Source organism: Phalacrocorax carbo, chromosome 1 (genome assembly GCF_963921805.1).
Source record: "Phalacrocorax carbo chromosome 1, bPhaCar2.1, whole genome shotgun sequence".
NCBI classification, from domain to species: domain Eukaryota; kingdom Metazoa; phylum Chordata; class Aves; order Suliformes; family Phalacrocoracidae; genus Phalacrocorax; species Phalacrocorax carbo.
In genome coordinates this window covers 130,186,393-130,212,994 of record NC_087513.1, presented here as the reverse complement: position 1 = coordinate 130,212,994, position 26,602 = coordinate 130,186,393, and the positions used below count along the sequence as shown (strand labels likewise).

Genomic DNA, 26,602 nt, shown 5'->3' with positions numbered 1-26,602 from the left:
GTGTGAAAAGATTGGTACAGTGGAAGAGAAGGTGACAGCAGTCTAAGACACTTGGTCTCCTTTTGAACCAAAACACGGGGACACATCACAATTAAGAGAGGCCTTTCCTCCCATGACCCATCCCACTGGGACCAGCACAAATTAATCCAGAGCATCCTCCCATTAAACGGTACCACTAAGTGTAGAATGAAGTCAAGTTACCAGAGAGGGGGGCAGTGAAAGTTACTCCATGCAAATAGTTTTAAGTCATTCAAAGTATTAAAATGCCATTTTAGAACTCAGTATTAAAAAAAAAAAAAAGACCAGTTATTTTCAAACATTTTTGATAGTAGATTTTTAAACCAGGGGCTTTGATCTGACAGCAAGAGAGTTACCAAAAAATAGCAGCAGAGAAAAGGGTGGCAAGGGGCTGACAAGGAAGGCTTTCATCAGTCTGCTTGGGAAAATAAGATCATAACATCCTGTTTTACCTGCCCCGTGCACCCCCCTCCCCACTTCTTGTTATTGAATGTCATTCTAATCTGACACTTTAATCCTGAAATGAAGTTTGCCGTTCCTGTTATGGGACATGTTAAGCGGTCTGCCTTGGACTTCTGGTGCTTTGAGGTCCAAGCGCGAGATGAACACGTGTTGTCTCAGAGCCCTCAATTCCACGTGCTTGATAGCGGGGAACAGTCTCTTCTGGCTGCTGGCCAACACCAAAGGCTGGCTTCAGTTTTCAGTCTTACAGTTTAAATTTATGCCTTGACACCGAGTTACAAATAGAACGATGAAGCCAACTCCAAACATTATTTCAAGCTTGAAATGCAGAGTAGGCACATGCACGCACTACAGCAATTAAAACTGAGAAGATTGTAAGATACAGCTAAAGATGCGAACTTGATGCTATATAAGGACGTGCAGCTATTCTTGTTGGGATAACTTTAACATAATGTTATGAATTATAGGAACACAGCATTTTTGAAGAGTTGCTTAACCGTGTAAACTCTGAAGTCCCGTAGAAAGTAAGACAAGTCCACTGCACTTTCAGTATTACAAAGTTTACACAAGAGTGTTTAAAGATTAAAAATATTTTATTTACACTTTTCTTTATACACATTTTATACATTTTTTTCAGTTTAAAACCCGAACAGAGCGCATATGCAAGTCTGAGCATACTGTATCCATAGCTAGGGAAAATTACTTTCTGCCAAAAAAAGACAAGAAAAAAAGGCTTTAAAACAGTTAAAAAGAGGCAATTCTTAAATTATTCAGAGAAGTCTATAGCAGCCTTGGGGTAATCATTAGACAGTTAATCCAAATGTACATATGAGGTCATATATATATAATTTTAATTTTCTCTAGGAAAAGTATTTCCAATTGCTAGACAGAAACATGGCACAGTTTGAAAATAACTTTTCCTGTTAACTTATCAAATACTTATCAAATACATTCTTTTCAATACAAACAATCTGATATTGTACACTGGAATCAAGTGGGATACTATAGCGGAATTGCAATCTCCAGCATATAATAATTTATTTTAAAAAGATCTACAAAAATAACAATATATAGGGAAAAATATTTAAAATAAAAACATAGCTCACTCTTCCTTTCACCTGTTCCCAGAATTGACATAAAAGTTAGGTGGGTCCCACTGAGGTAATAAAAGCCCTCTAAGTATAGCCAACCTTACAGTCCTACATAATTCTATATTTCCTAGACTTACAGTAAGGTTTTCTACCAGAGCCATAAATAAAAACTACCATCTGCAAACAGGAGTGGTTTTCCCCTAGCTAGCAACTTAATATTAATCCAAAGGTATTTGAAATCGATCTTTGAAAGTTATTTTTAAAAGACTGTATAAACATTAATTGGAATTTGGGAAGTGGAAAAAAATAATTAGTATAGGGAAATCCAGGAAAACTGTGCTCAAAACAAGTCAGTTTTTCTGCCACCTGTCACATACAACTACATTTTATGAAGTTTACCCACACAAATGGAAATTTTAAAGTTACTCACCAACTTTCAGAAATAGAATACAGATGCAAAAGCAGTCATTAGTATTTATTTTAAGCAGCTTCAGATTGTTTTACAAACATTAAAATCTCAAAATGTTAGCTACAGGACACCAGCAAGCTTTGTTTTAAATAGATTACACGTGCTTTCCCACTCTCCTCCAGCGGGCCCTGCCACATGTGAAGGACCATGCTTATTCAAGTAACCTCACCAGCTATATTTTTATTAACGGAAGGAGGGCAGGACAGGTGTTTTCTTCGATGCCCCCAACCCTATAAACACTTAAGCACAGGCTTAGTAACGTTTGCGCTTGTATGTTTTAAGTACCTTACAGTTTTCTGTTTTCTTTATATTGGACTGTTCACATATGTGAAGTACACATTTGAAGTGTTAAAAGAATCAGGGGCCTGATTCACTTTTTTTTTTTTAAGGAAAAGAAGTATTAAAAAGGCAAAATACCTGTATAAATGCAACTATTTCTAAAAAGGCTTTGTCATATAAATGCTGGCACAAGCCTGAAGTTTATTTTTAAAGAGCTGTTAGCATCTCCCCATAACACTTACCCTCCTTTTGCAAAAGAATGGACATAATGAGTTAAGCAATGTTTTTCTTTTTAAACCAATTGGAATTTGTACCTGCTGAATTTTATCCTTTGCTTCCTGAGTGTCAAGTGAAGCTTCGTCCCTGATGTAAGGGATGATATCATATTATCAGCATGAAAAAAACGCAGCACTTGGGTTTATAAGGCAGGAGGTCCTCAAGAAAAAATGGCTGCAAATCTCAGAAAACAGAGAAATATTGAAGTCACAAACCCTTAGAGCCAGTTACAACAGGATTGCCATCATACTGCAGAAAGTAGGGCAACCGCACTTTTCAAAAAGAAAGTAGCATAAAAGCAGGTTGCCAGGTAGCTCACATGCTGCCACTAGCCCCTCTTGCTAGCAGTGCTTACTGAAACAGCAGAGCCTTTGTAAAATCAAGTCATGCCTTCCTCCAGCTGAATCAATGCAGAAGAACATTTCAGAAGGATTTTTTGCCACTTAATACTTCCCACTATGAAACTGCTACCAACACTTTGTGGGGAAAAATGAGCTATTTCTTCCTTATGCAGTTCTTTGAGGAAAGTTATCTGTCCCCTAAAAACAGATATAGCAGCATGCGGAATGGGAATTGGCAACATCCAACTCCTTTAGAGGAGCACTGTGCTTTTTGTCCATTCTGGCTCTTCTGAAAACAAAATTTCCTCCTGCAGCTAGTTGCTAGACTAAGACGTGAAGCTGATACATTTTTGCTATAAACATGGGGGGAAAAAAACCCTAGGCTGTAACTCACCATGTCCACCTTGTTAAGAAAACGCAAGTATACTTGCTGTTTAAAAGAAGGTCATATGTTAAATTTTAAATATGCGGGTGAGATCAGATTTGCTGGTATTCCATTATGGTTGGGGTGGGAATAGAAGAAACACACCCAAACTTAACTAATCAAAGATCATAACTTACCTTTTCCTTGACAAATGAGAGGCATTTAAATGTTTTTAAAAGTCGTATTAATCTGATTATACTACTTTAAATTTGACAGTAATAGGCAATTCTTAGCCAGTAATTTTTGTTTCTATTTAAACACTAGATTATCTGGAGCTAAATACTAAAAGCAAACACAAACAGAAACTTTCAGTTTAGAAAAAACGAAAGAAAATACCCCTGATATGTAAAGTAACAAAAAATAACTGCCTCAAAAGTTCCATGGCAATGGAGAAGAGAATAAGCTAATTTTATATTTCATGTTTGAAAAAATAAAAGCACAGTAGAAATGTAAATGAACAAAACATTCTCACATACCCCCATGTTCTAAACCCAAGCAAATTCCAATCATACCTAATGGTCAAAAGGTTACAGCCAGCTTCTCAACGGACACACAACTTCAGGGAAGCTGAAACCAACAGTTCAAGTTAGAACTTCACAGAATAATTACTACCACCGTCCTGAACAAGATCTTTCAGAACTGGGTGCCTGAAGATACATACGAACTTAAAAGCAGAGCACCTAAAAATGATCTGGTTCTTCATGTTTCAAGTGTCAATACTCACCAATGACTTTAGCAGCAGTTGCTTAAATGCAGACTCAAAAACATAACTTGAGACACCCTCATCCTTACCATTATTTTTAATAAAGTCTTGGCCATGTCTCTTTACTACACCTGAATCATGGAAGACCAGATATCCAGAACCATGTCCATTCCCCAGGCTGGCCCTAGATAAAAGTGAAATACTCTGTACTATACGCAACATGCCCACAAAAGCCTTCTCAGGCAGGATTCGTTTTTGCTGCCCCATAAACTTATTGAGAAATGAGCTGGTGACAAAAGCAATACAACAATTTAAAAAACCCTTGGTTTTCTTCTTGTGTCCCAATATTCCATTAACTATGTACAGCAGAACCTTTTTACTTGTGCACAGCCAGCACCTACTGGAGTCGGTTTATCTCCCTACCCACGCAGGGTAATGTACACACAAGTCTCACAGTGAAACTGAGGTTTTAGCGTAAGCCGTGCTGGCTTTAAGGTAAGCTATTCAGAAAGTAAATTAGATTTCCAATTCAGTAAACTGAATTTTTATTTAAAAACAGACTTGAATTTAACTGAAAACCAGTCTGCATCAGAAGGCTGAATCAACATTTGGTCCAGTCACTACTGGTGTAAGCAACTTAACCACTACAGCTATGATGGCGTACATTCTCTCTTTCTGTTAAAACATATGGAAAGAAAATACTCCATCAATAAATCATTTCTAATTTAAAAAAAAAATCTGCCAACTTGCCATATAGCTCCAAATCCTCACATCTCAACCCAGAACATAATTACTAAAAAAATGTCAAAATACAAGTATGAGGAGCTTTACATGTTATTTTAACTTCCGTCAGTTATCTCAAACTTAGTTTAGGCAAGTAGGTGTTATTTTTAACATAGGAAATTTAGGGTGATTTTGGTCCCTTTTAAGTGCATTCTTTTGAACTCCCTGAGTACTATACATTCCTTTTCTACAGTGATTTCTGACTGGAAGATATTGAATAAAGTGGTTTTGCATTGCTGCATATAAAGTCAAGTCTACTGCTCAAAGTGAAACACAGCAGCGTAAGATTTTACAAAATATGCAGGTGCACATTTCAGCATTTTGCCCCTACACATCCGAACTAAGCGTGAGCCTTAACTTCTCCAAACTTCTCCTCCAGATTCTAGAAGTGGCTAATTTCATATCATTAAATATAATCAGAATGTAATTACTGTTATTATTAATGTATTGGCAGATAATTTTTACCAATCTACTGTCAGTAATACCTGCGAGTTAAGACAATGCAGTTATTCAAAGCCCTCTTGGACAACACATCTTGATTCAGGCACTCCGAGGTCAGTAGCCATAGTTGTGTAGGTTTTTTTGTGAAAGGAACATAAATGGTACTAACCATCCAGCCACCTAACTCCCTATTTTCAAAACACAGTAGTTCATAGCCGTCAATAATTAAAATAATATAAAAAAATATTCTACCACTTCAGTACAAGTACAACAAAATACTTGTATTGAAGTATGAGTACAAGCAAAGTACTGAGAATAAACTGTAATTTATCCAGTTCCAAAAATAACTGTGGGTCAAAGCAGTGCTGAGCATTTGCTTATTGACATTTTCCATTTTCATAAAAGAGACGACTGGGCAGCACATTCAAACATAAAAGAAACTCAGGTAAGATGTGTTTACTTTTTAAAAAATAATTTATAAAATAACAAATGATCAACAGTTCATTATGTAGGATCGATATAAAGAGTTTAAAGTTACTGAATCAATCAGTATATACTAAAGATAAGATACTTTGATACCAAACGAGGCCTCCAGTTACTCAAGAACTTAAAATTATTTAGCTCATTAAAGGATAGTACTATACCTTAAATTCAACAGATATGGCTGAATCTGTGCACTAGTTAAAATATAATATTGTAACTGCACATAAAAAGATGTATTTATAGAGAGTTGTTACAGTGTATGCATGTGTATGTGTTTTTTACTCACCAACAAACTCAATGCAGACAATAGAAGGCAGCATAGAAATAGTGTTTTGAATATAAAAATGTTTCGTTTTCAATTTAGTAGAAAATGTGTAATTTGCATTTTGGCAGACTTACTGGTACTACTATACAAAACCAGGAAAAAGGTCATGCAAAGGGCTTAAGATTATTCTTCAATGTATATAAGGGAAAACAAAAACACCCAGCAGTTTTGAGACTACTTTGCAATTAATGGGAAAAGCATGCAAAAGACAACATAAAATACAGAAACAGTTTAGTTTTGTTCTTTTAAAACCTGGTTGTATCCTAGTACAGATGAGCTTTATTTTGATGCTCAATAAAAATGAAAATGAAGTCTTTCTTCCCTCCCCAAATATTTTGTTAAACTCAGCTGATTTCAGAAGCTTAGTGGTATGATGGCCATTTAAAAAAAAAATATTATGGACATAAAATGTTACAAAAAAAACCCCCCACACTTAAAAATATTTTTTCTTTCCCCTACTTACAATTATGCTTGTTAAAAACAAAAAACAAAACCAAAGCTTTTACAATATCAGACCAACTATTAGCTTTTCTAATAAACTTGGTAAGTAGTCTCCCTGTACATCCTGTTTCTCTTAAGCATTTAGCAGTTGTCCTTATACACAAGATAATGTCTCCGAAGGAGTTCAACCGGTTTGTGTTTTTTGACAAATTAGGTATAGCTTTTTGTATTTCATTGAGTTGTTCATTCTGTTTTAGCTGCAACGTCTAACATGCTCCAGAACATATTCAGGAAAGTGCAAGCTGCAGACTTGTAAGCCATCCAGCTTGCAAGGCATCCTCGGATATTCATCTTCTTTCCATTTGTTTTCCTCTGGATCAAAGGTGAGAATCGAATCACTGTAATGACCATTGTAACAAAGGCCTCCAAGAACCATTATCTGTTTGTCCAGAACAGCTACACCATGACCACTCCTACCAATTGGCATAGATGCCAATATAGTCCACTGGTCAGTATCTGGGTCATAAACCTCTGTAGAAGGACATCCTTGAGATTCAAAGGAGGCCCTTAGGATCACACAGACACCACCAAAGACATAAAGCTTACCATTATAAGAAATCATTTTGTGAAAGCATCTTGCATAATTCATTTTGCATTTGTTCTCCCAACAGTTAGTGACCACTTGAGTTCTCCTTGTTCGCTGCTCTACTGTCCCTTCTTTACTGGGATCAAACACACACACTTGCTTAGAAGTTGAAGATGATGTAATTCCACCAGTGATATACAACTTGTTACCAAGCACAGTCCCTTCATGTCCGTATTTATTGACTGGATAGGGATCCACAAATTCCCATTTATCTTCAGTAATATCATACCGTTCAGTTGAGTAAAACGTTTCATCCCTGGTTCTCCCAGCCACTGCATAAACATACCTCCCAATAACTCCAACAGCAAACTCAGAACGTGGGACAGACATGTCTGCCATTCGTAACCAAGTGTTCTGTCTTGGGTCATATCTAAATACTTTGGATGAAGCGTGAAACTCACCATCTGGCCCCAGTTCTTCCCCACCTAATAGGAACACAAAGTTATTCACAATGGCAAGGCAGTCTGGTCGTAAAGGTACTTGAGGGCCCTCTAGTTCCCACCAGACCCTTGGTTTGTGCAAGAGAAGAATTTTACTGTTTACCATACTGTGTCCTATCATTCCTCTAAATACTGCAGTCTGGGGTTTGGCAGAACGAATTTTGTTCGATTTCATTTCCATCAAAGGCTGTTGGTGAATGCTATGAAAGTAATTCATGGCTTGGTCAACCTCATGTCGCAGCTGCCGGGAGTATCGATAAAACTCTGATGTTTTTACCTATGAATACATTTAAAAGATAATAAATTTCTGACCAAGAGAAACAATCCAGAAAACCTAAATGACTATGTGTCATTAGAAGATTATTTTACTTAGTTTCATTCAGGTAATCTTGAGAGCAATTGCATTTGTGCATGGAAGGTTAAACTAACGTACTGTTATCCAAAATCCAGAAGGCAATTTAGTGACTAACAGCAATGACTAACATTTTCAGTGGAATACTCGCATGCAGAATTTATGCCAGAATTCGGCACAACTGAAATCCTCAAGTCTAAAAATCATTATCCTTCTCCCCCAAAAAGCCTCTGTTCATCTTCTGCTTAATCAATGAAGCACCTAAATTAAAAATGCACTATTTTCCTGACTTTGAAAACTATTCTGCATACCCATTCTGTGTTTACCAAGGTCTACCCTAATCTAATTTCTGCTGAATTCTCACAACCAAGCCCAAGCAGGTATTCCCAAGTGCTAGACTCTGCTCACAGGGCTATTTAATTGGGGCAGGATGGGAAGGGGAGGTACCCAAACCCCTTCCTTCAGAACATGTGATCGCGCTAACCACTCATCAAGACGGTTACGTTATGGTTTCCCCTCTGTAAGTCTCCGCATATTAGTGCACACCTTCAACATAAGAGGAAGACATCTCAACCTATAATCCTTTGGTTGCACGTTTATTTGGTAAATTGCAAATGTAGGTTTAAATTTCCACTTCCCAGGTGAGAGTCACAACCTTTGAATTACCACATAGTAGTGAAGTGCTCCTTCTTGGTGCTATCTCAGTTTGAAATGAGCTATCCCTGCTCAGTTTGAGGGGAGGAAGATTGTAAGAATTTACCGTTCCAGGACCTTTCCTAATATTCAAACCAATTTAACTTCCTGAGACTGGTTCTGAGACAATTCCAAAACACATCCCTGTCTTAAACAGTTTAATAATTCTAGCTCCAGGCAGCCCTCAGGTCACCGTGTGACTCTCTTCAAAGAGGCTTCAGTCTCCCTTGTACAGTCTGGTCTAACACAGCATTCTGGATTACACTTCTAAAACAAATAAAAACTTGCTAGATACTGCCAAATCCACAAATCCTCTATCAGATTTGATCTGAAGTCCCAGGTTTGTTTGTTTTTTTTTTTCACATAAAACTCGATTGCTTTCAAACACTCTGAATGCCTTTAGTTCCCACCGCTCCAAAAAGAAAAGCAATGTTCTGAAAAAATGTCAGGCCACTCTGGAATTTCAAAGCGACCACAGTATCACATCAGAAGCTACTATTTTTCAATATCTATTCCCTCAACTCCTCCTACTCCCTGTCCCAAGGGACAAAAGCCTGTACCACCACTTACCTAAGGGGTAGTGGTGTGAGTTTTCATGTACATGAAAAACAATTTGGAAACAAATTCTTTATACTTTGTGAATAAATTAGTCGCTTGTTCCATGAACACATACTACTCAAATTTTGTTAGCTTTCTGTTAATCATTTATCTTCCTTGTATAGTAATTAAGACATTCTGCTGTCAGATGAACATTTTTTTAAAAAACTCTTTTGAACTGTTATTATTGGACATGATTTGCACAGATTTTGAGATTGTTTTACACAGCAGATTTTCAAAAAGCCCCAAATACTAACCTACTGTTGTAAAGCTCAAGGGTTATAGTGATTTTATGTTTTTATTTACACTTTTTCTTTGTCCCACTTTATTTTGACAAGTTCAACTTATCTTTGCTTGGAAAACGAGGATGGTCACATGCAAATTGCATATATTATTCTCAGAGCAATATCCACCTTCTTTCTGCCACTTTTATTTGGGGCGACTATGAAACAAAAAGATTTACTTGGGTATAGTGCTTATAAAACACCTACAGTAAGCCCAACTTTTCTGCGGAATAACAGATCTATTTTCTTATTGCAAATAAAGAATATATCATACAAACACAGAAGATCTGCTCATATGGCATTTGTTAGAATAAACCACATACCTTGCCTGACTGCTGAACATAAATTCCAGAAAAATATGCTGGGGGAGGGGTGGCGGGGAAAACCACAGTACAGAAAAATGGTAAAATACATAAAGCCTTAAAGGTTACAAAAAATGAAGCAGGGAGTTAAAATAACAAAGAATCGTGGGTGGGTTACTTTACCCTTAAAAGTAACTTTCAAATTCTAAACCAGTGTGACTATGTCACGCATTCCCAAACTGGAGCTATCATTTTTGGAATTAAACAAAGAAAAATTATTTTTGTTCCACCTTTACACATTTCAAGCTTTCTTGGATGATTATGGAAAACAATAGGATTAACACGCTTACAACATGAAGCATGCCAGCAAAGCCCGGCAGAGATGGAAAGTGTTTTTTATTTCCCCCTCAACATTTACAACTCTGTCTTGAGATCGAGAAATTAAAATGCCAGCCAGAAACTGGAATTAAAATAAGCCTCATACACCCTCACCACTCTAACTCCTTCACGTAGCCTAAATCTCACCCCACGACAGCGTGCAAAAGGAAACAAGGAATATCTCTAATTCCAGAGACAGAATCTCAAGACCAGAGAATCAATCTAGGTTACTACTACTTATCTTGACAAAGGCACTAACATCAAAGCAAAACCTCAATCGCTTACCTTAAATCAGAAAGACATCAAGAAGCAAGTGTAACTACCAGTTATAAACAACTCTTTCAGACTAAAGTTCGGGAGGAAGTTATCCACAAGCACAATCTTGAAGAGGTGAACATGAGAATACATAAGCACTAGCAATTCTTACAATATTCAGGAAAAAAAATTAAAATCCCACAAAGCAAAGCAGAGTGACGGACTATCTAAATTCTGGTAAGAAAAGGTAGATGGAGGCTTCCTAGACTTCGCTGTTGAGGAAAAACTTCAGTGTTTCTAGCCTTCCACCTTTGACCAGCACAAGCTCTGCCACAGAGGAGCAGTACCTCTCCTGAGGCTCAGATGATGGTCTAAGATGAACGTTAGGATATGCCTGTATGAAAGGACTGACTGCTCACACTTGCATAATGCAAATGAAGACAAAGCTAATGTAGGACAGTTTGCCTACTTCCACCTTCACACACTGTCTGCGTGAAATCTTCCAGAATTATTTGAAAGTCCTATTCAGCCCACAGTAAGGAAAACCCTCCAAACACCTACAATTCTGAATAATGTTACGGTACTTTTAATCACTTGTGTGCATAATCACCAGAGAGATGCATTAAAATTTAGGTGTTTAGGTATTAAAACACAACCGTAAGTTGTTCATATATTTTAGTTTTAGTAGATTAAAGAACACAGTCTTCAGCAAGCCTTTTGTGGGAATGGCTGTCTGATACCCAAAATACACTGAAGGAAATCCCTCAGCATCCAGAAATAGACTTCTGCCATTAACCTTAAGTAGCAACAAGTAGTTGATCAACAAATATCTAAGAGCTTACCAACAGCCTAATTTTCCTGTTAAGTTCAAATGGAGAAGCTCTAGAAGGAACAGGCCCCTAATTACCAACATACTAAATTAGAGAGAATGCTCACAAATTTCTGTATAACATCCAAAACAGATGGAAACATACACTGAACTGATAAACCTGGAAGTAAAACAAATGTGCATTCTTAAGAATACATCATCAACTTCCTTACCAACCCCAGTCTTTTTGTAAAAAAAGGAATTTAATCCAAGTGATAAAGCTTTGCTCATTGTTTTTTACATTCTTTCCAACTCTTTCTCTTCAGTTTTCCGGGCAAGACCTTACAGAGGTTCTGCTGGGACACAGTGCTAATGTAGGAGCTCCCTGAAGAACTCTGATGTGAACCATCTCATTGCATCATCTACCAGTTACAGTGGTTCACAGTTGGACTTTTAGCTACACAGGGAACAGCATGAACAAAATCAAATGTGTCATTCCATAAAAAAAGATGCAGAAAATAATTAAAAACATCCACCTCTACTCATCCCCTAGGTAGTCAATACCAAAAACATCCAGACTTTACCAAAATCACCACCATCCTTCCAGCCACAGTAAACTGGAGCTTAAATGCACTTCCTCTTCTTAATTTTGAATCAGTAGAACACTCAGTAAAAACTGCTGGCTTTCCAAATTAATGCATCTATTAATCACTGTCTATTTTTCTGCCATACTGCAATGCATGCTTTTCTAGTTGCAGCAGCTATACAAGTTTCAGAACTTTCCATCTATGTTCCATGAAAAAGTATAGCCAAAAATTTAATCCATTAGTTTCTGATTTGAAAAGTGATCCCCAAAAAAGACCAGATGTATCACATGTTATGTTAATCATCTTCCCCTCCCTTAAAACAATTAAGCAAACTAATAAGCTGCAGGAAGAGCAATGAAATGCAAGGTAAACGTTCTCTAACACAGGTTTGACTTCAGAATATAGTTTTGGGGTTTTTTCCCCATACGACTATTTACAGCTATTGCTCTATTTGTATTTTTGTTACTTGGGCTTTTAGGAAAAGCCTTTCAAAATCATAAAGAAAGGATACTTTTGAAGTGCCCAAACTAAACATCTATTATTTGTACACCTGGTAACTAAATCTTAACATGTTGTTATGTGGGGCAGATATTAGCTTGGCTCCTTCTGTAGAACCGGTGAAAAAACACAGGAAAATCTGGATGGCTCATAAATGTGACTCTATCGTCTCTAGCTAAATAAGCAGAGAACTACTTCAAAGGTCACAAAATTGCGCTTACTTAAGTTTTCTAAAACTGCCAATTCGGAATGTGTAAGTGATGCAACTCAAACTCAGCTACTAGGAAGACAGAAGCTATGCTACACCTTTTCCATGAATAATGATGGTGTCTGTATCACAGCATTCTTCCTTTTACTTTCAAAAAAAATTGATATGTTACTAGAGATCAAGCTGAATCAAAACTAAAGATCCAGCAATCCTAACAACCAGGATCCTTACGGATTTAACTCAGTTGGCAGCCCGTCACAAGCGGTGTTCCCCAGAGCTCAGTTTTGGAACCAGTCTTGTTTAATATCTTTATCAGTGACCTGATGAGGGGATGGAGGGCACCCTAAGCAAGTTTGCAGATGACACCAAGTTGGGCAGGAGTGTTGATCTGCTTCAGGGGAGGAAGGCTCTGCAGAGGGACCTGGACAGGCTGGATCAATGGGCAGAGGTAACCTGTATGAGGTTTAACAAAGCCAAGTGCAAAGTCCTGCACTTGGGTCACAACAACCCCATGCAACACTACAGGCTTGGGGAGGAGTGGCTGGAGAGCTGCCTGGCAGAAAAGGACCTGGAGGTGTTGGTCGACAGCCAGCTGAACATGAGCCAGCAGTGTGCCCAGGTGACCAAGAAGGCCAACAGCATCCTGGCTTGTACTAGGAATACTGCAGCCAGCAGGAGCAGGAAAGTGATTGCCCCTCTGTATGTGGCACTGGTGGGGCCGCACCTTGACTACTGTGTTCAGTTTTCAGCCCCTCAGTACAAGACAGACATTGAGGTGCTGGAGCATGTCCAGAGAAGGGAAACAAAGCTGGTGAAGGGTCTGGAGAACAAGTCTTACAAGGAGCAGCTGAAGGAACTGGGGTTGTTCAGTCTGGAGGAGAGGAGGCTGAGGGGAGACCTTATCACTCTCTACAACTACCTGAAAGGAGGTTGTAGCGAGGTGGGTGTTGGTCTCTTCTCCCAAGTAACAAGTGATAGGACAAGAGGAAATGGCCACAAGCTGTGTCAGGGGAAGTTTAGACTGGGTATTAGGAAAAAATTTCTTTACTGAAAGAGTGGTCAGGCACTGGAACAGGCTGCTCAGAGAGGTGAAGTCACCAGCCCTGGAGGTGTTAAAAAAAAACATATAGATGTGGCACTTTGGGACATAGTTTAGGAAGCATGGTAGTGCTGGGCTGACATTTGGACTTCATGATCTTAGAGGTCTTTTCCAACCTCAATGATTCTACGATTTTATTATTTTCACTACTTCTTCTCTCTGGTCATATTCTAAGCACAATCACAAGCCTGTCAAACATTATCAAAATGTCAACACATTTATTCCAAATCAAAATTCAGTCAAATAGAAAAAGTCACACACGTCTCAAGCAGCAGCAGCCAAAACTACTTTGCAACCAAGCATCAGTATACATAGTATTGGACAAGCTGCTGTACTTAACTTTCCCTTTTTCTAGCATGGGTCACTACTTAGTTACTTCCAACAGCCAGTACAAAAACTGGTCAGTACCAGCACAGGGCTTTGAAGGGCTACTTGACAAGCGCTACAAATCACTTATACTGGTTTTCAGCCTAACCACAGAAAGATGAGACGACATAGCCCCTGTGCAGCAAGGACTGTGCCCTCAAACTATTTTGCTGTTACTTTTTAGAAACAGGCGAGAGAAATTATCACAGTCAAGGTGGAATCTAACTCAAATCTAATCTGTCAAATCAGAGTGGAGCCAACAATCTGTATGCCAGAATTGAGATACTCAGCACATAACAAATACCGCTAGCAAATTTGTCCAAGTCAGCAATAACCTTTAGACATAAAAATAGCAAGTGCAGCACCTATTTAAGATAACAGGGGCCCACTAACCTCATCCACTAGACACTTCTTATCCTAAGCTTCAGCACACAACATTGTATAAGTAAATACATATGAATTACTAGACATGGAGGTAAAGGAAGTGGGGGGCGGGGGGGGAGGGAGGGAGAAATTCAACACATTTATCAAAGGTAAAGTCACAATGACATAAAATTACAATGACCCTTTCTCAAAAGTTAGTATTTTCTAGGCACAGGAAAGCATCCACTCGAGGATAACATGCTATATTCATCCTGCCTCTAAAGCAGAAGCTGATGCACCTAGTAATTAGTAAGTGCCTGATTTAAGGTAGGAATTTATAAATCAGTATGGGCTAGCCCTAACAAAACTGGCAGATTGGACATCTGAAAACCCCTTTTGATTTTAAGGACAGAGGTTTTGAAAAAAGACTTCAATCTGAGCAGTACACAGAAACTAAATGGAGCTTAAACGTATATAAAGGGAAATCATTACATGGTTGTCTCCAATAACACAGAGATGAACTCAATGATCTAGGAGAAATGCCCTCTAACTTATCTCCAACCTCCCTCAAGACTTACAGAGCCATGGATATGTTTCAAATAACACAAAGTATAACATGGCTAGTGGAATCTGTGCTTCCCCCCATACACTTTGCCCTTCTTTTCCAACTATTCCCCACATCCTTACGACACCTATCTTGTCATTTCCCCTTACACATCTATATCTATTTTAAGGGATGAGGAACAAAAGGAGTATCCGTTCATACTTCAGATGCAGTTCTTCCACGACAGTTTAGAGTAAGCGAACAGGCTGCACCTTCACTCCAAATGCACATCAGCCTCAAGGTATAAATCTAGAGTCACTCATCAATTCCTGTTTAAAAGGAAAAGCCATCCCACTCAGACTGTAAATCTCTTCCAAAAAATGATATAAGAAATAGAATGGCTTAAGAGGCCAAAAGTATCCTTACTGTGACTTGCAAAAGTTATTTAAATACTATAACAACAGGCACCTTAGAAATGTGTATTAGAAAGATTACATAAGAGTACATATGACAAGCAAGCCAGCATATAGCGGATACAGAGCTCGCTGAACCGTAAGAGTCAACCTCAGATTGTATTTGGTACATTCATGCAGGCATTCAGTATGTGCCAGCTTCAGTAAAAGGGTGAATTCTGTTTGTGGATCTCCCAAAAAAACCCCAGTTTTACCAATATTTTCCCCCTTCTACACACAGAAGATTTCTCCTCAAGTTACTTCCAGAACAGTTAACAGACTTGCTCTTTTATTTAAAAAAAAAAAAAAAAAAAAAAGTGGTCTGTGTCTTGATGTTAGCTCCAACTGCAGTGGTCCTTTGTCACTTGTCATGCTAGATTACTCAATGCTCTCTAGCCAGGGCAAAACACAAATACATTCTTAGCTGCAGCAACAAATGACATACTTAGGTGTGCTTCCCTCTGCTGAGCTGTCCCACTTCAGAATCTGCACTGGCTTCTCTGTGTTCCCACATACCATTAATGGAAAAGGTATTTACTTGTTTATTTATCTTTATACTTATTTATTTATCTGTAGATACAGCTTTTACGTGTGGGATGCGGAAAATTACTTCTCTCCTTAAGTGGTACCTATCTGGCCATTTGCTAGCTGTCAAGATAAAACATGAGAAGCACTGTATGCAGGATTTATACCACAGATACCAAAAACAGCTCCAGAAGTTATACCTAAACATAATGCTGTAGGTCAACATATACTTTCCACTTGCACTTACAGAAACTGAACTGAAGACAGCTTGGTGCTTGAACTTGTATACCAAAAACTCAAAGAGCTGACGCAAACTCTTTCAGACAAGCCTTACCCTATTAGGCTGACCTTAAGAATAATCTGTGAATCCTATCAGTTTTCCTGCTGAATGGCTTATATGATCTACTAAGGCAAAAGTGTTATTAAAACCAACATGCTACACAGCATCTTGCAGAGTTCAGCTCTTACTGGTTGGAAATGTTTAACCCAATATAAACATTACATCACTGTTCTAAAATATGATTACATATTTACTTTGTTAATGTCTATAGGCTAATATAGGATCACAACTATATTTTATGTATTACTTACTCTACTCAACTCACACACACACCCCCCAAATCCAAAATATAAAAACTCACTGGTCTCTGAAGTAATTAATAGCTTTTATAATTTAAAATACAAAGTATAAGAATTACTGCAGAAATGATCCAGTAGCCCTTAAAACCACAAACAACAATACAACCTTATCTGCATATTCACTAGGTACCAAAGTAAAAATGTATCGGAAATTAATTTGTTAGAAGCCCAACAAAAGCACAGGGTCTTAAATCCTATTAATTCACTGAAAGGTGAAAAACACAGAAGTTAAAGTTGTATCCTATCACACAAAATTAACAGTGTTAAAACAAAACAGCAAAGTTAAAAGTAATTCCTAACCTGAATATCCTTACTGTTACTAGCCTGCAAGAGCTGCTTACATAGCTTTGTAATTCTCTGCTGTTGACAAATACTCAGAGATTCTCAGGAACTAGAAAACAATATTTTTTTTTTGTCTATTCTTCAACAGAACAGTAGAAAAAACACATTCTCTTTTAACCTCTTAATACATACAATGGTCAGCTGAATTTTAGATCACCTGTTACGAAGATTCCTCTGATATTTAAAGTAAATCATTACATTTCACACCATCAGTAACTTCTGATTGTATTATGTGCCTTGCGTAGAGCCAAATGTGTGTGTAACTTTGCAGAATCAGGGCTTACTTCCAACTGCTGTGTAACAGCACAAGCACTGAAGAAACAACACCACCAACACCCTGCAGATTTAACAGCAGATGCTAGTTTTCATTTGTAAATACAAGAAATTTGTACTTAAAACATGTAAAATCTACAATAACTATGTTTTGATTATATTGATAACAATTATCATGACATGTGCCCTACATACTGTATGCAGCTCTGAAACCTCTGGAAAGCAAGCAGCAACTCATAGAAAACAGAATGATTAAAATAAAACTTCATCTAAGTGATCTTATTTTAAAATGTCCTTTCCATTTGAAGTCACTTAAAAACATGTATCGTAAACGTACCTGTTCTCCAGCCACTGTACATACTATTGTCTAATAATCAGATGACAATACTTTTAGATGTTTGTCTTCTATGGGTTTATTAGAAAAATAAATGCTGTCTTTTTGTTGTTCCTACTAGATTTGGGAATATTATCTATTTAATGGCATGCTGCCCTAGCTAAATGATGAATCCTGCCTATTGCTTTTCAAATGCACCAACCTTCTCAAAAACACTGGATGGTGTCATCAAACAAAACCTGATGTTCTGAATGATGGTGTCCGTATGCCTCCAGCGTCTTCTATCATGGCGCAGCCAGGCCTGAACAGCTTCATACAGCTCTATCTCTGGAAACCTGCTCAGATGATCATTATCCAAGTAAGACATGAGCTTCTCAAAGCTCAGATATGAAAGGAAGTCAGGTCTGGACATGAGCGGCACAAAATTCTCTAGCAGAAAGGAGTCCAGTTTTTCCCTGACTCCTTCGATGTTTACACCAAAATCATCCAGAAGTCTCATAATTTCTGCACAGTTTTCTAAGCAGATTTTAGCTAAGAGAAAAGAGCAGCAAAATTTTACCACCTCTATAAGCTGGACATACATGGCAGCCTGAAGGATTTCATGAACAGTGTTCATACTCAGTTCAATAGTTCCATAGTACATGAATTGCAGGACATGACTGAAGCCTGTAGCTGTCAGACCTTTCAAATGGATTTTGTCCTGATCTCGTTCTCGCATATCAGCTGTGAACATAATCCTGAAGTAATCACTCTGGGTGGCAAGCAGTGCTTTATGGGCCTGAAATTGGTGGTCTTCAATGACAAGTGTGACATCAAGAAGCAATCCCTCCTCATACAGTGCTCTGAATCCAGCAGAGACACTGGTGTCATGGATGGAGGAGCTAAACCCTTCCACGTCCCCTGCCATGAATCACCTGGGGGGGGAAGAAAAAATAAATAAATAAAAAGAAAAATAAATTGTTATTTCTAATAACACATCACAAGCCCTTCCTGACCAGATAAATCCTAAGATTGCTTTCGTTAAGACTTAGAAGTCTTCACCACCCTTTTTGCTTTCTCGTCAGCTGAAAAATCAACCTAAGAAACAACTTAAAACACAAACTTTAAATATTTCTCCCCGCAAAATATTCTCATTTTAAAGAAAGGCTAATAAACAAGAATAACTATGTGATACTGCTAGAGTGATTCCTCACTCCAAGCTACTTAGTGGTCAGAAAGCGAATATGCAACCCTAAAAATGTCCTGGTTTTCTTCCTCTCCCGAACCCTCAATCTTTCTGAAGAATTAATTTCAGGGGAGCACTAAAACATCCACTACTGAATGTCAAAGATTTCTGAAAGGAAGCAGGACTTCCTTAACATCAGCAACAAGCTTCAGTAAACCTGTACAAGATATAACCTAAAAAACTTTCAGTCTCTTTAAAAATATATGTCAATTTACTCAAAAGTTATTTCTAGGAAACCGAACATTTTCAGAGGCACTATTTAAGTTCACTTGTTTCATTCCCTCTGTAACAACATAGTTGTCCTGTGTCCCATGTCCCATCCCCCCAACCCATTTCTTACTATAGGGATTAATTAGGTGATGAGATTTATAGAGTGCAAAATACTAAGGCAACAGGAAGCACTGACAAGATTAGGTCACAATAAATAATACCCTGTATACTGGCTTTAGTGAATCTTAATTGCTTATTAAGCATTTGAACATTTGCAGATGCAGTGTTACTTACACACAAGCTACAGTCAAACTGTAAAAAAGCTAAATAGAAATTAAAGACTAGCAGGATCCTACCCTGTTAAAGTTAAGGAAGATAAATATTCAATAAAAATCTGTATCAAAAACTATTCAAAATCCAGGAATTCCTCAAAATCTTGCTCAACTTCCTTGTGTTTAGGTAGAGTGAAGTTGCACAAGGCAGCTTGAACCAATCTAACAATTTATCACTAGTTGAAGGCGAACAGTGCGCTCCATTCTCCCTCTCTGTCCTTATTCTGGGGTCTGAGCTCCTGCTGCCTACTTGGAGCCATTTCTGGGGCTCATGGGACTGCTCTAGAAAGCCAGTTCAACTCATAAACCTGACAGAAAACTAAACTGGGGCTGGGGGGAGCAAAACAACCACCACCACTCCCCAGCACACACAAAACCTCAAAGCCAGAGAGCTTTCTGCTTATCTGTGAGCTGACTCCTGACTTGACACAGCAGGGGGCTGGCACAAGAACCAAGCTGATGCAGAGGGCAGGACATAACACATGGGCAGGATCAGGGAAGAAGAGTAACATCTTCCCTTTTTGGCATTAATCAGCTATTAGAACTGGTTCAACCGATTCTGTTGCACTTTATCCCGCCTTAAATTACACTGCAACATTCACTAAGTTATTTGTGTGTTTAACACTGAATTTCCTGTAACAATTAAAGTTAATAATATTTTGGTACTGGTAACCTACGTGAAAAGCTAAATTACAGCAACATCAACACATTTAAAAACCTGCTAATTTTAAAAGTTATAGAACTTTACAGCAGTATATGGACACAGAAGTGACTCTAGGTTGGCCCAGGTTTCACAATTTCAGAGATCAGTTATCATGTTACTCCCACTTCCTCAAGCACCACATCCTGACTGCTGCCATTTTAACTGGAATGTATTTTATTAGTCTTCATCAACAGATAAGCATCTCCTCTCCTTAATTCATCAGCACACATCCTGGAAACAACACTGGAGATATTCTCTTCGTCTATGCAAAACTAAAATGGTGAGTGGGTGTTTGTTGCAACACCTCAAGGAATGAGCACTGCTCCCACGCTGGTGAAGCCTGCTTACAGGTTCTGGGCACAATGGAGTTAATGCTGGGAGCATTCATAAAAATTAAGGCAAAAAGGCAATATGACAAAATTCAAATTCCTGAAAGTAAGAGCAGAAGCAAGAGAAAAGCTGACAATCCAATCACTTTCTCGCCAGCACACTCCCCTCAATGCCACTGAAGACAGAGAGAAAACAAAATGAAAACTGGTCTGGAGTTTCATATCACAAGTCCCTTATTCCTGAACACAGTACATGCCTACCAGAAAAAAAAAAATTACTATCAAATATTTTTCTAAGCTGTTACTAATTCTTGCACGAAAGCAGACAAGAGGAGAATTACTTACTAACTCTTAGCACCTCAAAAAGAAGCAAAGGAGGAGGAAGCATAAAGCCTGACTTTTCAGGATTTTGCTTTCTAATTGTATTTCTGATATCAAATAAAAGGTAAACACGAATATTAGCTTTTTTTCTTTCACTAGAGCACTTGTAACACCTCCCCCCCTGCCCCACTTCTCTGATGTTTAATACTAGTTGAGCTCATACTTCATTCTTTCCTGTTTAAGAGATTTAATGGTCACTTGCCTTTAAAAGGGCCACCCGTTGTCATGAAATGTACAGCAACTTGAAATAACTATGTCTCAATTTTGTTTGAAATTGGCCAAGAGGTTCAAAGTTTACTAGGATTCTCAGACAGTACAACTGTGTAAGTTACATTCCTTTAGCAGACCAGCTGAGACATATGGCTTAGCTTCAATCAAAGAGACTGGACAGGACAGTTGGAATTTACAAACATGAGACATGAACAGAACACCACAACAATATATTTGGAAAAAAAAATCAGAAACAAAGCAATATTCACCAGGTGACTGAAGCAATGCATATTAATCTGAAAATAATGGGATCTCCCATCACGCAGGCTCATGCAAGCAGCAATCTCACGGAAAGGATTTCTTCAAAACAGTACATACGTAACTGTGTACATGAACAACACAGAACCACCATACCAGTAATCTCCAAACACATACTAGGATCTTTCCACTTAACCTGAGAAAGATCATTACATTATAGGCACTCTGCAAATAAAAGGAAAGAAATTAGCTTTTACATAGGATGGCTTTAAAAGGCCTCTTTCAAAGAAGCAAAAAAGAAAAGTTGGCAAGTGAAGATAAGCAGAGACAAATGGCAGAGGGTAAACGCACAGAAACCAGAGGAGCACCTCCAGTGTTCCTTTTAAGGATCAAAACAAATAAATAACACACAAAACCCAAAAACCAACATCAGAGAGAGTCCTGGGCAACTGGCTCTAGGTGGTCCTGCTGAGCAGGGGCAGGATAGACCAGATGACCTCCAGAGGTCCCCTCCAACCTCAGCTAGTCTGTGATTCTGTGATCAAGCTGCTTTTACATACAGACCGCACTGGGGTTTTTTCAGCTAGTCTGTGATTCTGTGATCAAGCTGCTTTTACATACAGACCGCACTGGGGTTTTTTTTCAACCATCCTTTTTAATTCTGATTAAATAGCAGTAAGATACACACACAAAAATCAGATATAAGCTACTACCCTTCAAATTTTAAATCTATCAAAAAATAAGGTGTTAGGAATATGTTAAAAAAAAAAACAACCTGCATTTGGGGAACACCTTTTAGGGTTCTAATTTTCACATCTCCCTAAAACTGGCTAGATTCTGCAAAAATATATTAAAACCAGAAGTCAGCTCCAAAACTCTACAATGGTAACAAAGTGGTCTACAGTCTGAAATTATTATTTCAGAATACTTTAAATATGTGAGGGTTTAAGTCACTTAAGCCCTCTTTTCACATCCCTGCCTATATTATTCATACTAAATCTACAGTTTTCAATCTCAAAATATTTTTCCTCCTGAACATCAGGCTGCATTTAATGGAATATTTAAGTAGAGACAAAACCAGTAAGACTTCTCCCTAGCACCATCTAAAGAAGCTGCAGAATTCTATGAGGGAAAAGCAAAAGACTGCTTGTCTTCCTGAATTAAATAAAAGGAGTAAATACCCTTTTTTGGCATAAATCCATACACAATATCAGCAGATACATTTTTCTTTACAACACAAAAAAGTATCAGCCAGTGCAAATACATGAGGGGGTTAAAAGAGCAGAGACTGGGAAACTAGATAGGTAAATGCATATTATGATTAACTAGTAAAAATGCTCATTTCTGTAGCTAATATCCTCAGTCAAAAGCAAACAGCAATGTGGTAGTTCAAATATTTAAAAAGCAATACAGAATACTCTCAAATTAAGTCATTTTTCTAAAGCGTAGCTATGCCATTCCTCCCACACACAGACTTGCAATCTTAGATGTAATTCTATGCACTATTCAAATGCTGCAGCTTATTTCCCAGAGGACAATAACATCATGAATTTTTTTTCATATTTTCAGTAAAAATGCAAAATTCAGAGTTAGATTTTCTTCACCCATGCAAATCACAATAGCACACTTAATCCTAAGGAAGACACGTAGCCTGCAGTGGTCTGTAAGAAAACTGGAACAAAAAATTCCAATGTATAAACAATAAAGGGGGTGGGGGGGAGATCCAGGTTGACGTTCTGCATTGTTCTGCGCATACTAGAGCTGGTCGGTATATTGCAGCACAGGAAGGAAAATTCTCTGCTGAAAAGCCAAAAGAGAAATACTCTTAAGCTTATTAGCTTTTCCTGACATTTCTTCCTCTTTTAGCACATAATGCATTACAGAGCCTACTCTGCCATGACTGTAAAAGCACTTACTTGGAACACTGATTTCTCATCTTTATTCCACAGCTGTAATAAAAGTCTGAAAACCCTGTTCCAGACTGCTTTTTCTTGCTAAACAAGAACAACCTTCTTTCCTCAGGGTGTCTGAGGCTCTTAGTCACAAGCAGAAGAAATGGAGTCTAAACGCACAGGCTAAGGAGAAGGAAGTTATGGAATACCAGCTTTTGGCTCATGCCCCGCTTGATTTAAAAATCTATCCAAAAGCAGTACTTCCTGAAAAAAGTGCCCTCTAAATAAGTGCATTTATGTAATACATAAGCTTATATGCACTTTCTAGGGATAGAAATGTATTGTTCTGAGAAAGCATTGCCAATACGCAATTTCAGCACACCAGCTGAAAGGCAGATTTCTGCTTTCCTTTACTGCTGTTCCTTAATAACTAATTTGAGATGCTGAGGCAGAACTGGCAAGTTCCTTTGTTCATAGATTTTGAAGTTCTTGTTCATTCTACCCACCTCATAAAAATTCTGAGAAAGCACCTATGTGAACACAGCTGAACAATATATTTTCAGATAATAAAATACTGTATCCACGAGTTACAAGAAAAGATATTTCACCAGACATACAGAGCCATACTTTGGTTACACAAAGTACTAAAATAGAGCTTAAAATCCAATAATCCATTTAATCTATCCCATTTCTTTCATCCATCAAATGCATGCATTTAAATGCAGATTTTAAAGCCGTTAGATATGCTTTATTTAGTGAGGTCCACAGCAAAGACTGCTTTGAGCAGAATTCTCTGACCTTAATTTTGTTAAAACAAACACTTTCCTGCACAAATAGCCCATTTCTCCACAGTCAAATGTTATACACATGTACAAATATACAATACACACAAGCATTTGCACATACAAGCAAAACATTCACAACAGCACATTCATCACCAAAAACTGTGCATTTGAAAGCAGCGTACTGCAATGAGTGAGAATGCAGTGAGTGTACAAATATACGTTTACACAGTATAATTTATCCCCCCCAAATTAAACCTTTGTTTACATGGTTTGACACTAAAACCTTGTCTGAACCACCATTTTTCATCATAATTCTCCACTAACAGCAACAGAAGGAATGATGTAAAAATGAGACAGATCAATAATCAGTGATGTCGAAACTTTCCATTGCTACAACTATTGCAAACGTAGGAAACAAAGAAACACATCAAGTTTGCGTGTGTTTTATCTGAAGCCCTTTCTAATGAATACGCTAAGTTTGGGAAACAATTTATCTTGAGCACATCGGGAGGTTCACGCTAACTAAAGACGTCACCCAATCCATGGTGAGAATTCCAAAAATGGTGGATTACTCTAGAAGCGAGGAGTTAGGAGTTTAGCGATTGCTGCTGCCAGTCAGAGGAACCAGACTGCCAGAACTCTAGAAATTAAAAAACTTGGGTACTCCTCAAACTTGTCCACGCTGCATGAAGAATTTCTTAGGGGCACATATCTGACCACGACAGCTCCTCTTACAATCTTTACCCACGTTGCTATCTCTTGAGCAATCTGCATCAGGTCATATTAAGAGTCTCTGAAGTCATTATGGTTATCCTAGAAGCATTATCAGAACTAGGTATAACCAAACATACTAAAACTCAGTACGGATCATGCCTCAGCTCAGTATGGTTATATGTCACCCTAAGTTTGCTAAAACCCTGCTGAGTAGTCTTTAGCTATCTTCATAAGAGTACGGTAGTAGGAGACATTGTTTTGTTCAGTTTTCTTTTTGAGAAACCTCTAACTCAAGCTGATGTGCTGGTGCTCTCATAGGCACGTATTCATAATGGATAGGTTTCTCAGCTCATATTACTCTCTGTTCCTAAAAACTTACACTATAACCCAGTTTAGGCTTTCTGCACAGAGGGATCCAAAATGTTACAAGCACAGACACACAAAAGATCAGAACCATTTTGTTTTAAAATACCAAAGAGTATAGTTTTCACATATGTTGAATCTAGGTGAATTCTAATCGATCATACGTCAGAAACTTCCCATTCCACAACACTAGCCACCAGAGAGTAAAATATGCTCCCCAGCTCAGCTCTCAAAACAAGTTTTAGGATTCTGATGAAAATGCATGCTTGACAAGCACTTTAAGATTGCCAGACATATGTATCAGCTGTAGTTACCTGACCAGGTTAACTTCACCCAACTGAATCTAAGCTCAACTTCTGTCTCATGAATTAACATCAATGAGATATACATTAGTTTCTCATCATGTCAGTCCATTACATGGATGACATAACTGCACTTCACAGACATTAAGACAGTTTAAACCACCTGGCTAAAGGTCATTGCATCACTACACCTGTACACAAAAATACCCTCCCAAACATAGAGCAAGCTCAGCTCAGTGGTCTTTCAATTACATTTATTGATACCGGAAAAGGTGACCAGTATAAAATACTTTAATAGATCCATAAGAATGAGAATTGTCTTTTAAGCAGAAAAACTTGTTTCACTAATACCTCAGAGTTAAATGATGGTAGTGTTGAAAACTACAGATCCACCACTGCTCTCAAAGCAGACAGGACTGCTTCAACCTGAGTGCCAACATCCCATACATATATAAATTTGTGGCTAATAGTATTAATAAAGAGTGATTTTTCATCGTGAAGATAATCATGGTGTATTTTACGCAGGAAAGTAGCAAGTTAAGTATTTCTTAGTGGCAAAAATCTAATCCTACTTTTTATATCAAAGCGTTTGGACCCGTCATAAATTTTTAGCGTAATAAAAAGGTAATAAGCTATAAGTAGCATTTAAACTATATTAGTAAAAATATTTTAATCAACTACCTTAATTTGGAGCTATGCCTTACAATTGTCTTTCTATTATCTGTATGTTTATTGTTAACTTAGTTAATACATTTAGCATCTTCTGAGAAGATGAGATTAATGAGATTGGACTGTTTGTTCAAGACACATAGCTTTTGACCTCGTTGCCAAATGTCAACCTCATTTGTCAGAAAGACAGAAACCTCCAACTTATTAAATTTCTACAAATTTTCCCCAAATTGGCAGCTAGATAAATGAAAAAGATATGGCATCTCCAGTGTGAGCTCAACAGTTACCTGTTCTGCTTTGCTTTGCTAAAAGGCAAATCATCACATGTAGGTCCAAACCAGGCAGAGGGTATAATTAAGGAAAGTGAAAGGAGATGAGTGGCACTGGGAAAGTTTATAGGACATGTGGCAGAAATTAAACACATTGGCTAGGCGTTGGAAGGAAAAAGAAAGGATATTGGCACATGGTGGTATGCTGGGGGGATCTGAGTGTGAACTGGGGCAATGGCAGCAAAAGAGCTGGGTTATTATCTTAGGGACGAGTACACACAACAAAGAAGTCAACAGGAAGCCAGACTTCAGTAGTTCTGCTCTTTTATCCAGTAACAGCGTTATGGCTCCCCTATTATTCTTCTTCTAAAGGAGAAAATAAAATTTAAATAAAACTTCAAATTTTTAAAGTATTTACCAAATAGGTCGAAGCTCCACT

At 37.9% G+C, this 26,602-nt stretch overlaps 1 protein-coding gene across 8 annotated transcripts in view; it reads right to left on the bottom strand.

Moving 5' to 3' along the window:
• Positions 1–1,054: 1,054 nt before the first annotated feature.
• KLHL15 (kelch like family member 15) overlaps positions 1,055–26,602 on the bottom strand; it is a 30,486-nt gene continuing 4,938 nt past the window's right edge. For 4 of the 8 annotated variants that reach the window (XM_064474093.1, XM_064474108.1, XM_064474101.1 and 1 more), the window contains 2 exons: positions 17,724–18,435; positions 1,055–7,899 (listed from right to left, as the gene is read on the bottom strand). In XM_064474093.1, coding sequence (XP_064330163.1) covers positions 6,790–7,899; positions 17,724–18,428 — 1,815 coding nt within the window. In that variant the 5' untranslated portion in view covers positions 18,429–18,435 and the 3' untranslated portion in view covers positions 1,055–6,789. Of the gene's footprint in view, positions 7,900–17,723; positions 18,436–26,181; positions 26,530–26,602 lie in introns of all 8 variants that reach the window. The other 4 variants (XM_064474080.1, XM_064474075.1, XM_064474087.1 and 1 more) reach the window with 2 other exon arrangements.